This window comes from Lactuca saligna, chromosome 9 (genome assembly GCF_052625555.1).
Source record: "Lactuca saligna cultivar CGN05327 chromosome 9, ASM5262555v1, whole genome shotgun sequence".
Taxonomy (NCBI): Eukaryota; Viridiplantae; Streptophyta; class Magnoliopsida; order Asterales; family Asteraceae; genus Lactuca; species Lactuca saligna.
In genome coordinates this window covers 102,365,249-102,380,912 of record NC_136425.1, presented here as the reverse complement: position 1 = coordinate 102,380,912, position 15,664 = coordinate 102,365,249, and the positions used below count along the sequence as shown (strand labels likewise).

The 15,664-nt window shown below is 31.4% G+C and overlaps 1 protein-coding gene and 2 long non-coding RNA genes across 12 annotated transcripts; all 3 read right to left on the bottom strand.

The window, feature by feature from the left end:
- Nucleotides 1-1,144: 1,144 nt before the first annotated feature.
- LOC145018770 (peptidyl-prolyl cis-trans isomerase FKBP62-like) lies at nt 1,145-4,284 on the bottom strand. Of its 2 annotated transcripts, XM_078976618.1 has the most exons (13): nt 4,038-4,281; nt 3,726-3,812; nt 3,366-3,623; nt 3,193-3,273; nt 3,027-3,107; nt 2,751-2,954; nt 2,566-2,655; nt 2,315-2,490; nt 2,117-2,239; nt 1,891-2,037; nt 1,644-1,771; nt 1,444-1,564; nt 1,145-1,356 (listed from the first exon to the last, which is right to left on the bottom strand). In XM_078976618.1, exons 1-13 carry the CDS (start codon nt 4,243-4,245, stop codon nt 1,258-1,260), a joined length of 1,803 nt encoding a protein of 600 aa, XP_078832744.1. In that variant the 5' UTR covers nt 4,246-4,281; the 3' UTR covers nt 1,145-1,257. The 2 variants fall into 2 exon arrangements, 1 of the variants encoding a protein (XP_078832744.1); XR_013667156.1 differs by lacking the exon at nt 1,145-1,356 and having other exon boundaries at nt 1,644-1,785; nt 4,038-4,284.
- Nucleotides 4,285-11,526: 7,242 nt separating this feature from the next.
- Nucleotides 11,527-13,751, bottom strand: LOC145018422 (uncharacterized). 9 transcript variants are annotated; one of them, XR_013666996.1, is made up of 8 exons: nt 13,188-13,750; nt 12,960-13,098; nt 12,620-12,883; nt 12,441-12,518; nt 12,251-12,331; nt 12,091-12,146; nt 11,907-11,978; nt 11,527-11,817 (listed from the first exon to the last, which is right to left on the bottom strand). It is a non-coding gene; the product is annotated as an uncharacterized LOC145018422 (long non-coding RNA). The 9 variants fall into 9 exon arrangements; XR_013666994.1 differs by having other exon boundaries at nt 12,441-12,559; nt 12,658-12,883; nt 13,188-13,749; XR_013667002.1 differs by having other exon boundaries at nt 12,441-12,559; nt 13,188-13,748.
- Nucleotides 13,752-14,179: 428 nt separating this feature from the next.
- Nucleotides 14,180-15,147, bottom strand: LOC145014716 (uncharacterized). Its single transcript, XR_013665587.1, has 3 exons — nt 15,052-15,147; nt 14,864-14,946; nt 14,180-14,237 (listed from the first exon to the last, which is right to left on the bottom strand). It is a non-coding gene; the product is annotated as an uncharacterized LOC145014716 (long non-coding RNA).
- Nucleotides 15,148-15,664: the final 517 nt, after the last annotated feature.

Below are 15,664 nucleotides of genomic sequence, written 5' to 3'. Positions count from 1 at the left end.
CAAAGCTGGTCCGACCTTTTTGGCCTTCAATATAAAATTCGTCTGTCCTGGCCTTCAACATATAGTTGGTTTGCCCCAAGTATCTTGTCCTACAATAAATAGTTGGACCGCCCTCAACTCAACACATAATATGTCGACATACATATCAAACATGTACACTAGCAATCCAACACCATAAGCATTTAACTAACTGGTCTACCTGCCTAACAATATGCTAAACATAAACACATCCTATCCTACAAATGATACATACTGTAATATAGAGTATAGTAAGGAATCTCACACAATCTAAACGGCAGAAGCTTAACAGTAATCTCAGCAACCGAACAACTAACACAAGCTATCTAATGTCAAACTGAGATCAGTCCTTAACCAAACACTCAATTCTACCAAGTTTGACCAAAAGTCAAATTGGTCAAAGAAAATATCTAAACTTTAATACCCAAAAATGATTTTTTTTTTAACCGACAATCTAATCTACTCCTAAACTAACAACATTTATTACCGGCTAAAAGCCCTTTGGTACCCAAAAATGACTTAGATGACCATATAACTTGCATGAGTTAATGGACAAGCACAATATGTCAACATTCAAGTCCAAAAGGTCCAAGAGCATTCATAAGTGTTCAAGAAATATTTGAGTCATCTCAACTTCCGTCACTTCACACAAGCCAAAAACCTCGTTTTGCTAAATATTAGATGGGAAAATGTTGTTCCCTCATATTATATTTCCATTTTATACCATACTTATTAAATTTAATAACTCAAGTTATTATGCTTACATAATAAAATATAAAATAATTACACCATCGTAATGCTAATTATTAGATGGGAAAATGTTGTTCCCTCATATTATATTTCCATTTTATACCATACTTACTAAATTTAATAACTCAAATTATTATGTTTACATAATAAAATATAAAATAATTACACCATTGTAATAATCTCGATGATAGTAAATATGCCTGATTAAAAAATTGTAAACTTTATATATAGTTTTATGAAAAAAAATGATATCGAATATATATAAGAAGTCTTGTTTTTTTTTTATTATGTTTGATATAAACCTTATATGTTAAATATGTATGTGAGCCTTTTTCTTGTGAGATTCATCTTCAAAAGAGACCAAGAAAGAAGGATGGATACAAGGGGAAAATGAGCCTTTTTCTTGTGAGATCCATACATAAATTTACAAACACCTTTAGCATCAAAATACCCATCAACTAACACACACACACACACAATACAACAATTTCAAGATGAATCCACAGCCATTTCATTGTCACCTTTTTCCAATTCCATTCCCATAACACCATCCTTCTCATTCTTCTCCACTTTCTCAATCTTTAGTCTCTGCCAGTTCATTCAATATTAGTGTTTGACTTTGACTTTGACTTTGACTTTGACTGATGTCAATGGAAAAAAGAAGAAAATCAAAACCTTGGTTTGTATAGAACAATCGTTAGCCATTCGAGCAAACATATTTGTATAAAGTTTAGCATCTCTTTTGTTACTCTCAGCTTGAAGTTGCTTTAAAGTCTTGTGAATAGACTTTACCTCCCTACAAAATAACAAAAAACCAAAATGAAACTACAAAGGTTTAAAATGACCAAACTGACCTCCAAATTTGATAGTTTTACCTGTTTTGTGGATCGGCTTCCAATGCCTTCTTGATGTCTAATTCAGCCAATTCATAATCATAAGTTTCCATGTAAGCTTGTGCCCTTCTGTATAAAGCTTTCACATTGTACAACTCAACATCCAGCACCTGTTGGAAACAACCTTGTATAATAATAATAACAATAATAATAATAATCAAAACTTGGAATTGTTTTTTAAAAGGATGAAAAGAAAAAAAAAAAGTATGATGGTTTTATGATCGATTACCTTTGAACATAAGATGATTGCATTTTTGTGATCATTTAGTTTGAGGCTACAAGCTGCAGCATTCGACCAGCATGAAACTCTTAATGATTTCACAACCTTTTCATCATAATCCCCAAACTGCCCTTCTTCACTAACATAATCCACTGCCTAAAAACACCACATGTATATCATATCAATGATTTATATTTATTTAAAAAAAAAAAAAAAAAATTAACGATAGTTTTACCTTGTCGTATTTTTTAGCTGCTCTTTGATATTTACCACTTTTATAAAGAATATTTCCTTCTTCTTTCTTCCTCCCAGCTGCTTCGATTCTTTCATGAACATCCATTTCCCATGGACCCTTTTCCTGCCAAATGACCATTTTACCCTTGTTATACATATATGGACTCAACCTTATGGTAAACTATGAATGATAAGTTACCTTTTCAAACTCGATCATTTCGACTTCATAAACTAAATTTGAAAAGGGAGGAATTACAGCCAAATCAGAGTTTACTTCTTGGCTTCCATATCCATATTCATGATTGATGCTTAATATTGCTTGCTCCCCCTTCTTCATTGTTGCCACACCTCTGTCTAATCCTCCAATCACTTGTTCTGCAATGACAATGTGGAGGGTATTTTCGTCTTTTCCACAAATGAAAAAAATTGTCATGTAACATTGTAACTAACCTTCATCTGTAATGAAGTTTAATGGAGTGTCTCCATCAAAACCCTTTTTCTCAAACACAGTTCCATCTTCTAGCTTAGCTGTATACCTAACTACAAAAAACGAAGAAAATACAATGTCTAAAATAAATATAATATTATAAAAAGTATCAAGAAAATCAATATATGCAAAATGATTATATACTTACTAAGAACAGAAGCACCTTCATTTGGAGTGAGAGCACCTTCACCCTCTTTCACTATCTTCTTAATCACCTTTGAATCATTTGTTATATCAACTACAGATTTAAAAGATACCAATTCCAATGCAACATGAAGCATAGAATTTGGTGGAATTGGAGAGAAACCATTGGGTAGTGATGTAATTGTAACCCCTTCTTCACCAAAAGCATCTGTGGTTCATAAAAAGTTACATTATTTATCAATTTTTCATTTATAATTATATTATATTTATAGAACCTTACACTGTGGTTGAACAATTAAATCGGCTTTCTCTTCTCTTGTCATGGTCTTAATTGCTTTTGGAAGTGCCGAACATAAATGACCTAGTAAGACAGACAGTATAATATTATTTTAAAGAAATTTGGTTACATGAAAATAAACCAATTACATAATTATTTATTTAATTACCATCTTTCAAGTAAAACTCAACACCCTCTTTTGGTGATTCAGAAACTATAACACCATCAGGCAGCTTCACTACATACTTCACTGCATTAACCAACATCAGTGACACATCACTTGTTGTTAGTTAACAAATTCTTCTTAATATAAAATGGAAAAGAAGAAGTGCAAAAGACTACCTTTAACCTCATCCAAATCGCCAGGTTGTCCTGTTTCTTCCCCCTTCTTCACTACTCTCTTAAGAATGCCACCATCTTTACAGACATCTAATACTGTGATCCATGAGAGAAGCTCTACCTCAAACTGAATGATGGAATTGGGAGGAACACCATTTGTGCCTGAAACTCCAAATCCCAATTGGGGAGGCAATGTAAACAATGCTATTTCCCCTTTCTTCATTGTAAGTACTGCTTCATCAAAACCAGAACATATCTGACCTGATTGGTAATGTCAAACCGAAGAGACAACAGATGAAAGAATAAAGATCACATCACATTGTTGCAGAAAAGGGGAAAAAACAATGGTGAACAACAACTAACCTTGGCCAATTTTGAAGGAGAAGGGTTCCCCTTTTTCTCTAGTGGAGATAAATGTTGTCCCATCAACCAAACTCCCCACGTAATGAACTGAATCCATTCAAACGATATTCAATTGGGAGACTTATAGTCAATTTAGTAGCAATACTATTATGTGTTGCAAAAAGCTTCTTGGTTTCTACGAGAAATTATAAATGACAAATGCACCACCTGCTTTGGCATTTCAAATCCAAATGTGGCGCTAGTGATGGGAGGGAGGTGGTAGTAGAATAATTTTGTTCTCGATTATGAATAAAGACATGAAAGTAAGTTTACCGGTGGGTTCGTCGCCGAATTCAGGGGTTTGGAAACCAGCACCACGGCGGAGGAGCTTCTTTTTTAGGCCAGTGGAGTTGAAAACACGCTCTTGACCGACTCTGAGAGGCGGAGCCGATTCAATCACCTCTCCTGGTTCTTCATCACTGTCGATGTCTTCGGGTTCCGCCATGCTTGATATTTTTAGTCTTTTCGTATCTTCCGCCATTACAGAATATAGACTCCTGATGATATGTGTTTCTTCAACTCTCAGATATTTATTTTGGCTGTTAGTTTTTTAAGAGAGGTAAATGTACTCTTTTTACGCATTACAAAAACCAAACCAAGTTTATTTTATTTTATTTATTTATTTTTTTTATTCCGGTCGTTTGTAAAGGATACAATTTTATATATAAATATCATATATATTTTTTAATATTATATATATATATATATATATATATATATATATATATATATATATATATATATATATATATATATATATATATATATAGTAGCCGTAGACCCGCGCAAAGCGGCGGCGAAAAATAGTTTCTCATTCGACAATAAGTTGTATACGGAAACATGTTAGATTTCAAGTAACACAAAACATATGCATATTGTTATCGATCGGTTTTACGGCAACAAATAAATATAACTCTCGCAATACAAAAGAAAATAAATATTTTGGTGTGTAGTGTACGTTTATAGTCCTTCATTTTAGAAATCAAGACACATCCATACGAAGTGACTTGCTTATACCTTTATTGGTATTGATAAAGTTAATAAAAGGAGAATCAAAGTTAATCTTAACAACCCGGTTTGCTTGATACAGATAAGACTAAACGGATACCTCTTATTATTCACTTTACTATCTAAAGTTTTAAACCGAAAAATAATAAAATTAATACAAATAAAAGGGCATATATAATGGATTATTTGTTTATTTTAATTGGATAAGAGATTTGGTCAAATTTTTGGAAGAGATAAGATTTCAAAGGTAATTAGATTAAAAATTAATATTATTTTATTCATGATTAGTTGTACTTTACGCTTTTAGAGAGTTGAACGTCTTAAATAATAATATTATTTTATTGGATCTATTTATAGAAATGGTAGGATTTCTTTTATAAGTTAGTAAATATATATATATATATATATATATATATATATATATATATATATATATATATATAATTTAAGACGAGATTTTGTCAAAACTTTATGACAAATATAAGTTATCGAGTCGGGGCATCAGACAGAATCATAACAAGCTTTTTAAAACATTTACAAAAATAGAGGATCAGAACATTATATATATATATATATATATATATATATATATATATATATATATATATATATATATATATATATATATATATATATATATATAGGGAAAGGATCAAATGAGAACACCTAAAATGTTGAGAACGCGATAACAAATATATTCATTTGTGATTCCATGTATTCATTTGTGGTGAAAATTTTTATGCACAATCAATATGAATATACTTTTTCTTTTCAATTGAAGTTAAAACCGTAAAAATCTATCATTCCTCTACAAATGAATACATGGAATTACAAAAGAATATACTTTGTTCTCGCGTTCTAAACCTTTTTGGTGTTCTCATTTGATCCTACTCCTATATATATATATATATATATATATATATATATATATATATATATATATATATATATATATATATTGTTTTTTTTTTTAATCCGTAGTTTTTTAGTAGATTTTTGGCAATTTTTTTTACAGAATATATGCTTGGAAACAATATAAGGAAATCTCCAATAAAGTCCTAAAATTTTAGCCCGGTTTATGTTTTAGTCCTAAACTAATTTTTGTTTACGAAATAGTCCCAAAAACCAGCAAAAGTTTGCATTTTGACCCTTTTTGACTGGTTGGAACCGGTAACAAATTAATTTAGGACTATTTCATAAATAGACCCAAAATATTGGGACTTTTCTGCAAAAACAAAAAATATTAGGGTTTTTCTGCAAACAAAAATCTTATTATTATTATATTAAAAATATAAATAAGTATACTATTTTTAAATTTGTTATTATTAATATTATTAATAATACATATAAATACATTTAAATTAAAAAAATATTAAAGACATTTTATAAAAGTGAAGATTGAGCGGATGATAATGCTTTAAGCTTTGAAATCATGAATGTATGTTTGTATATTCTAACTTTGTATATGGTTATTTCACATTTGTTATTATTGTTTTTAATTCAGAATATTAACATTTAACAATTTAAAAGAAGCTACTGGTTTTTCAAATTGTTTACAAATTTGATTTGAAAAGAAATCATTCTATCTTAAGAAATTTTATATACAAAGTGAGAAGTCCTTTTATCTTAAACTATTTATACATAATTTTATAAATAGATTTTTGCCATTGGACTTCCCAATCAAATTCGTCGTAACACTCATAATGATCAACTTTACGAAGATCCCATTGTATTCCGGAAGCTCGTAGCATGGGTCCCGACAAACCCCAATTTATTGCTTCCTCTCCACCAATAATGCCTACTCCTTCAACTCCTCCGGAATCCAATGAACAACAACGATTACTTAGGATCAGCTTGCGAATTTGTGGCACCGTAGTAGAATCATTACCAATGGCACGCAGTGCGCCTAAATTGTTAAGTGTTAATATTTTGAATTGAAAACAATAATAAGAAATGTGAAATGATCATATACAAAGTAAGAACATACAAACAGTGATTTCAATGCTTAAAGCATTACCATCACCACCACCTTCACCTTTAAATAATTTCTTTAATATATTTTTATTTAAGTGTATTTATATGTATTATTAAAAATATTAATAATAATGAATTTAAAAATTAGTATACTTGTTTATAATAATAATAATAATAATAATAATAATAATAATAATAATAATAATAAAGTTTTTGTTTGCAGAAAAGTCATAATATTTTTTTTTTGCAAAAAAAATCCTAATATTTTAGATCATTTTGTGAAATAGTCTCAATATTTTAGGTTAGTTTATGAAATAGTTCCAAATTAATTTGTTGCCGGTTCCAACCAGTCAAAAGGGGTCAAAATGCATACTTTTGCCGGTTTTTAGGACTTTTTCGTAAACAAAAATTAGTTTAGGACTAAAACGTAAACCGAACCAAAATTTTATATATATATATATATATATATATATATATATATATTGTGTATTTTTAATCCGTAGTTTTTTAGTTGATTTTTGGCAATTTTTTTACAGAATATATGCTTGGAAACAATATATGCTTGGAAACAAGTCTAACAACTCTTACATTTAAGAAATTATAGTCATAAACAACTTCAATGAATTTAGGAATAAAATTACATGTTAAAGAAGACTATCATTGATAGAATCAAGTAACGATGGACCGATGACATATAAATATTTAATCGGAAAAGAGATTGATTATGTATAGAAGATTTCAACTTTTCAAAATTTTTGTATTTAGTTGGATTCAACATTTCAAAATAATGTTTTAACCAATAACTTTAAGAGATTTATATATAAACTCAAAATGTTATAGTTTATTCCAGCAAATTATGGTTTCTACTATCAAACATAACCATAAAACCCAATGAATGTTTTAATAAAATGTAGGCCTAGAATTTTAAAAATATGTTAAAGCCTTTTTCTCTTAGCAAAAATAGATAATAAATTAAAAAATATATATAAAATAAAATAAAATAATAGAAAAAAAAAACCCTTAAATCGGTTCCAAAGTACAACAGTTGCAGCGGCGATGATAGCAAGAGAGCCAAAGTGGCAATAGGCGGTGATGCTAGGCGGTTGTCTAGCCGTTGTTTACAAAGACAAACGAGCATTGATTCTCTCTTTTAATTGATTTAGATTTTTTTAAGAGTTTGATGTTACTATTGTTGGTTATAAAGCAGGTAATACCTTGATGCCTAAGGGGGAAAAACTAGCAGCAAGAAAAACTATTGAATAACAGTAAAGAAAAACTTTAATATTACTTGCTAACGAAAGCTTTTATTGCTTGATACCAAAGACTTTTCTTATTTAATCAAAACAAGTTTTGCATCCATATAAAGATGCAACGAAAACCTAAATTTATACTAGACACATAATGAGTTTGACTCTAATACAAAAACTAGGAATAAACTTAAACAAAATGAAACTTTCATATTTTACCCCTAGAACTAAAAATTGTCGATTGGTGATAAACCGATTAACCCAACAATCACCCCTTAATCGGTTTGGTCAACCGCCCATTCACAACAACCTTTAATAACCTTCTTTTCGAACCATCTTGCGTCCCGAACTTTCCCAGGCACCCCACCTTCACTCAGTCACGTCAAAAGTTTTTTCTCAATCTCTTTGATTGTTGACAACAAATGCAACATATACCATGACATTCCGTTGGACACGTTCATTACTATCTAGACTTTTCTCGAATTCATGACCTCTCCCCGACCAGATCCAAAGCCACCCGATTTGAACTTCCACTGCCATAATGTTCACACTGTGTTGTTTCTCCAATCTCTTTCTTTGTTTCGATTACCGTTCTTCAAAGAGGTAACTCCACCGACGAAGAAAACAAAGCCACCTGCTTCACCATTTTCTTTCAATCATGCCAAACGAACTGAATCCAAAGCTACCTGCATTGACGGATCCTTCCTGTCCGCTTTTCATGCACCTATGTCGGTATCCCCATATCACAAACAAACCGATCAAGAACTTTATACCTTCTGATTTCAACCGATCAACGTCTTATTCTTTTTTTGTTGACAACCCCGACCTAATCAAACTTGTTCCGAGAGCACTTTTCCACCGAACAACAAGACAAGGTCACGATCACCTTTACCGTCTTCTGTCACTCGCAAAACGAACTAAATCAAAGTCACCCACTTTGACATCTTCCTGTCCGTTTATTCTGCGTCTTCGGTTAGTCTCTCTCTACCTTAGAACAAGCCCAATAAAAAACAATTGGGGCTGCTGTTGAGATGCTTCAACTCGCGTTCAAAAACAATCCACATCCCCTTAAACCGAACCCGGTTCCCGCTGCGTCTACCCCACAACGATAGGCTATAGTTTTCTTGAAACCGATTCTCAAACTGGCACCGTCTTCACCTCGCTCTCATACCAAGTGTTGGTTATAAAGCAGGTAATACCTTGATACCTAAGGGGGAAAAACTAGCAGCAAGAAAAACTATGGAATAATAGTAAAGAAAAACTTTAATATTACTTGCTAACGAAAGCTTTTATTGCTTGATGCCAAAGACTTTTCTAATTTAATCAAAACAAGTTTTGCATCCAAATAAAGATGCAACGAAAACCTATATTTATACTAGACACATAATGAGTTCGACTCTAATATAAAAACTAGGAATAAACTTAAACAAAAGAAAACTTTCATATTTTACCCCTAGAACTAAAAATTGTCGATTGGTGATAAACCGATTAACCCAACAACTATCAATTAAATACTAACAACTATTGTACACTAATCAAAGAAACACATGTTCAACTCTTATCCCCCTATTATAATAAAACAGTACCCAATAGTCATGTGTCTTCTCTTGAAGCCTCTCCCAGCTAATTTTCCCGCCTAAAATGTCTAAGTGGTTTTCCCTAGATGCCTTTCTACTGTATTAGAAATATAATTCACATCTCTAAATTTCGCTTCCTTCCACAAATCTTTGATATTATTAAGAATCCTTTAAATCTTGTCTACCGATCAACCCTATAAATCAGGAACCTATGAGCAATATTATTCTGTTTTTAGCTTAGATAACTGCAAGAAATTAGGAAATCTTATCTAAATTTTAATTGGATCTACAAATGGTTCGTAGTATCTAAACTGAGGCTCATATGTTACGCTTCCATCACTTTCTGTAGTGCAGTTAACAGCTTACCGCTTATGCATGGGATACCCTGTTCTACAACATCCTTCAATAGTGACTCCAATTCATCATGTACTCCTAATGTTCTCTTGGGGTTAAAAAAGCCTTTTAGCTGTGATGTTTTTCTTTGTGGATATACACAATATGACAAATTATGATTGCAACCATGCTTTCCATATGTAGTATATAATTTTCAAGTTCAAAATCCAATCTTTGAGTTTAATGGTTCAAGGGAGGAAGATGATGATCAGGGGCATCTTAGTAATTTCAAGAAGCAACCACATGGTAGTATTGGTAATGAAAAAAGGGTATGACTCAGTTAGACATGGAAAGTTTAGAGCCACAAGTGTTGGAAGAAGATGTTACTCAATGGAATATTAATAGTATGTGATAGGAAACTCAAAATTTAGAGTGCAATTTGTTCCTAATAGCATCGAAAGATATTCTCATTGTTTCATTCCTCCAAGTAAGTCCATCATTGGCTTAAATACTTTGGTTTCTATTTTTGTAAATGAAATTACAAATGGGTTTGGCATAGCAAATTCTCTTGACTGTCTTGGACAATTCTATGTGTGTATTGAAAAAACTTCCATCACCTCTATTGCATATTGATTCACCTATTCCCCTCTATAAGAGGTAGTTAAATATTCATTATAATTGATTTACATCTAATAGGTTGATCCCTTCAAAACATTAAATTTATCTATTTGTAATTACAACTTCATTTATTATTCATAAGAACCTAATAATTATGAGTCTGATTTTTCATAATTAAGTTAATTTTACTTCATCTAAAAATTATTTTAATGTACCCAAAATTAATGCCCAAACAAATATTTGTTTATGTGACCAAGAATACCCTAAACGACGGTTTCTTGAAAGATGCATTTGGGTTTGTTCTAAGCAGAGGTAGAAGTTGTGATGGAAGCTATGGTTTTAAATTATTCTATTTTTTTTTTTTTTCTTTTGTGCATTTTACAAAATTTACCGCAATTCAAAAAACATGTTTCTTTTATTTTTTGTTTGGAAGTTTTTAATGTCATTATTAGATGGTTAGGTGTTTTTTCATCTTTTTGCATACAAAAAATCTAGCACGTAAATATTAATACAACGTTTTTTTTGTTTGAGAAAAAATACTTGTACATCTCTAATTTATTTCATGTGCATTTTAAATAAATGACCAAAAAAGTTGTAAAAAAATATTGTTTTTATTGTGTTTCTATTCAAAATTTAGAAAAACAAATAATACTAATACTAATAATAATAATAATAACTAGATGGAAACTCATGCTCTGCATGATACAGAGGATGTTATTGTTGTATTTAGCCCAAGTATGGGCTAAATGCAGGAAATGGCAAGCTACTTATATATATATATATATATATATATATATATATATATATATATATATATATATATATATATATATATTATTTTTAGGTGTAATATATAGAACAAAACTGTTCGAAACTGAAAAAAAAAATTGCCAGCTGTTCATCATACATTAACAAAGATTTCAGAACAAAAATTCCCATGCTTTCTCTTATGTTAGCCACTATTTCACCAAGACACTCAACAATTAATTCGGTTAAAAAAATCCAAAGGCTTAACTATCATGTTTTGTAATATTAATAGTTTTTAATGAATATAAATCATTCATATATACATACAATTTCATAGATTTGTAACACAAATGGATTTCGATTGAAAACAAACATCTAAAATGACAATAATAATCAAGAAAAAAGAAACCAGTGTATAGGAAAAAAGAAAAGAACCATGATAGGAAATGTTCAGCCTTCTAATGGAGACCAGTTTAAGGACGGGCGTAAATCCTTACAAAATGCATCATAAATCCCCCATTGTCCAGCTGGAGGCATTGGCAACTCAATCTACACACACAATAATTGAAAGTGGTGATTTTAGAACAGATGAAAAGATTGTGATTAGTGATTCATTTATAGCAGGTTAGTCAACTCACCTTCCTCTGGAAAGTAAAAAAAAAAAGCTAATTATGTCTGCTTTATTATGGAAGGAAGATGAAAGTTTCCGGCTGCAATATACACACATGGTATTAGTATTTGATATATGTAAATAATTATACTTATGTTAAGATATAAAAACTTCTAATATATTTTAGTCGAAGATGAATATCCAGAAGGTACTTTTTGATCTGGGAAAAAAGGGTGCCTGAAGTCTAGGTTGATGTTGGGAATTTGACCTAATTATTAGGCCAAAAAATTGTTACAATAGCTATAAATAAAGATCATAAGCTCGTAACGAGTATATATAAATGTTAATAAAGCATTTCAACAAGATATATACCTTTTTTCATTCTTTAAGTCAATTAGGAAACATAGTTCAATAAAACAATGTGCTTCTACCATGGGGCCGGAAACAACTTATCTACAAAGAAAGACATTCGATTAAATAGATGCTTTATTGTGAAGTTCAATGGAAAAATCAGTATATTCTATTTATTCCAGATATGGATTTTTTTGGGTAAAACATTTACCTGAGCATTCCAGCAAACATGTGGTGGGCATAGATAGAAAGATACACATGCACAAAGAAAAATGGTTTTTTCCCGATCCTGTTAATTGCCATCCACATTCGAACACATTTTTCAAAAACCTGGAGAAAAAGAGTAGTGATGAACATCTGTTTAAGAAAGGAGAGATAAAGATACCTTACTTATTATCCGGCAACACCTTCTTCATTAGAGCTGATACCTTCGTCATTAGGCTGACGGTGCTGAGAGTGGTGGTGGCGGTGGAGGTCGATCTAAATCGCATCAGAATCAACAACGGGATGTAGCCGAAAACCTCCAGACACAACCGACGTGGGTTATAAACCCAACACCACATCAATTGTCGAACTGCACCATCAATTTAGAGCAGAAAATCAACATGCATCTAATGTTCCCTGAGATTGGAGCGGGGTAAAATCAAAACTAACCTAACATTAAACAAAAAGAAGAGTATTGATTGATGATAAAAATTTATTTATAATTAATTAAAGGGTGAATATGTACCTAAGTTTTGAAGAACATATATTGTTTGGTTGAAGAAGATGCGATGGTGCCCGCGGTTGGATGTTGCTTCTCATACGCCAGAGTATGTGAGAAACTATAAATCAAGGGTCTGATAAGAAAAGAAAATCCCCAATTTGATCTATCATTCAAAAAAATCGAAAACTTCAAAATCAGAATTGCATCTTCCATAATTGACCAATAGAGCGAGAGTTAGGGCATGAGAAAAACCGGAAAACGCAAGATCAATGAGACGCAGACAATAGAATAGGAATTGCAGTGACAACGGTTGTTGATCTTCTTGCGCGTTGTTGATGGTGATAAAAAACTTATCCAAAATCAAGGCTGCACTCTCCAGTGATTCTTGGATGTCGATGCGTTGAGAGAGACAGTGAGTTTTGCAAAGGCGGTAACAGGATACGATGGGTAACCGAATACACGTCGGCTTTGAGTTGCCCATCCACACGCAACAATCGATAGGGCTTATTGCTCGAGGTATATAACCGATTTGAAACGACTGTGGATTTAAACTCATTTAGTGACTGTGTGTTTGTTCATAAAATCAAAACCGATGACTGGATTGAAGCGAATTAAAAATAGGAAAAGGAGATTGAGGATATTTGGTTGAAAGAATTCGAAGGGAGGAAGTACATGGAAGGAACTGGAAGAAGGAGGATGCGGTGGATGACCGGTGGATGGATTTTAACCCCGGAAGACTAAATGGCGGTGCGTAGTTATATGACACATAGTAAAAAGAAAGCCGGTGGACGCTATCTTATGGCAAACTTAAAAGAAAATAGACAGAATTGTAACATCATCCATAATGAGGGGACCATTTATGTGAAATCCTTAGTAGATTTCCTTTAGCTAAGGATGGAGAATTTTAATATATAACTAGAAATGAAGCCCGTGGGTTGCACGGGTCGAATATTTTTTATTGGTGTTTGGCGGGTCACGAAAGTAGAATGCTATAATGTCATTCAAATACAATACAGCTGGATAGATTGAGTAGCATAATGTCGAAATGTAAGAAATGAAAGTAATCAAATAAATTAGTCGAATCTTTTTTATTGGTGTTTGGCGGATCACGAAAGTAGAATGCTATAATGTCATTCAAATACAATACAACTGGATAGATTGAGTAGCATAATGTCGAAATGTAAGAAATGAAAGTAATCAAATAAATTAGTGTACGTTGCTGTTTTTTGCATTTAACGCTTTTAGCTGTAGTAAAAACATTTCGAGTTGAAATCCCATTCCTCATAACTTGAATAAAGCAACCTGAAGAAAAAAAAGAACATATTTTCTATTATTATCGTATTGACATTTTTGTTGGATGCAATTGTGCATACTAATAAAAAGGTTACAATATGTACCCTTATCCATCAAGAATATGTTATTAAAAAAAAAAAAAACGAAACTTTTGGGACCATTTTGCCCGATTGCCATTTTTTTACGAAAAGAGTGTCGATATTAAATACGACATTATATATAGGAAAAGTTGAAGAATCAATTGAATAACATGAATTAGAGGGTGTTTCGGATTGCTTGTTTAAAATGTTTATTAGCTTATTACGGGATGATACCAGTAATATTTATTTTGGTGTGGTATCAGAATTTTTAACTTATTAGAAAGTCCTTATAAATAGGGAAAGCTAAATTACAATTTTGCCCTTAATTTAAATAACAAAAAAGTCAATAATATGAGAGATATCTAATTTGGTTATTTTAACATCTATAAGCAAAATTGTAAATTGTCAAATACTGAAAAACAGTTTGTCAATTTATTACGTTTTGGAATTGTATAAGTTAATCCGGTAATAATGAAAAACAATTTATCAATTTATTAAGTTTTTGAATAATAATTGAGAAGTAATTGAAAAAAAATGTACTGACTGATATCATACATTCCAGCTTAAATAGCTGCAGCTACATCAGCAACTGCAGGAAGACCAGATGAATAGATGAACAATCCTAATTGGCACAGTTTCTGAAAGAATAGTTGATTAAAATGGGGATGAAACCTGGACAGAATGTGGCAAATTAATTGTTCCTTTTCTCAATAGTTTTAATATATACAAGGAGGAAAACTTACCAGTTCCATGATACAACTAAAAGATCAACACCCATTTCAATGAATAGTAAAACGCTAGTTTCATATTTCAGTAAGCGTTGCTTGATAAACTAAACTGCAAAATCAAATCTTTTATCAGCTTTAATTCAATTCATTTTATTATAAATATTAAAATAGGAATTGAATTCTAACCTTTCCCACATGCCATCACAGTCCGTGCTAGGAAGATTTGTGACATGTTTATGAAGTAGCTAACGGTTCATTGTGGTCCTTCGACCACCAAACTGTCATAATCACCTCGTAATTCGGACTGAATTCATAACCATAAATGGAAACAGATCAGCAGATGAAGTAAACAAACCGACAATGGATTGGATAGAGATCTGAGAAATTAAACAACCACTACATAGTTGTACATAAACTAAGTACCAAAATGGGTGGTCATATTAACAAACAGTGGTATATATAAGAAATAACATCCTTCTGATTAAAATCAGTCTCTTCTTAAGAGCCTGTTATACATTTGATTGCATATGTTGCATGTTGCAGCAACACAGTACAACAAATAGAGAATGGAACAAATGGTACCATAAAATTTAGATACCGATCTCTGTGACAACAAAGAACAGATAAC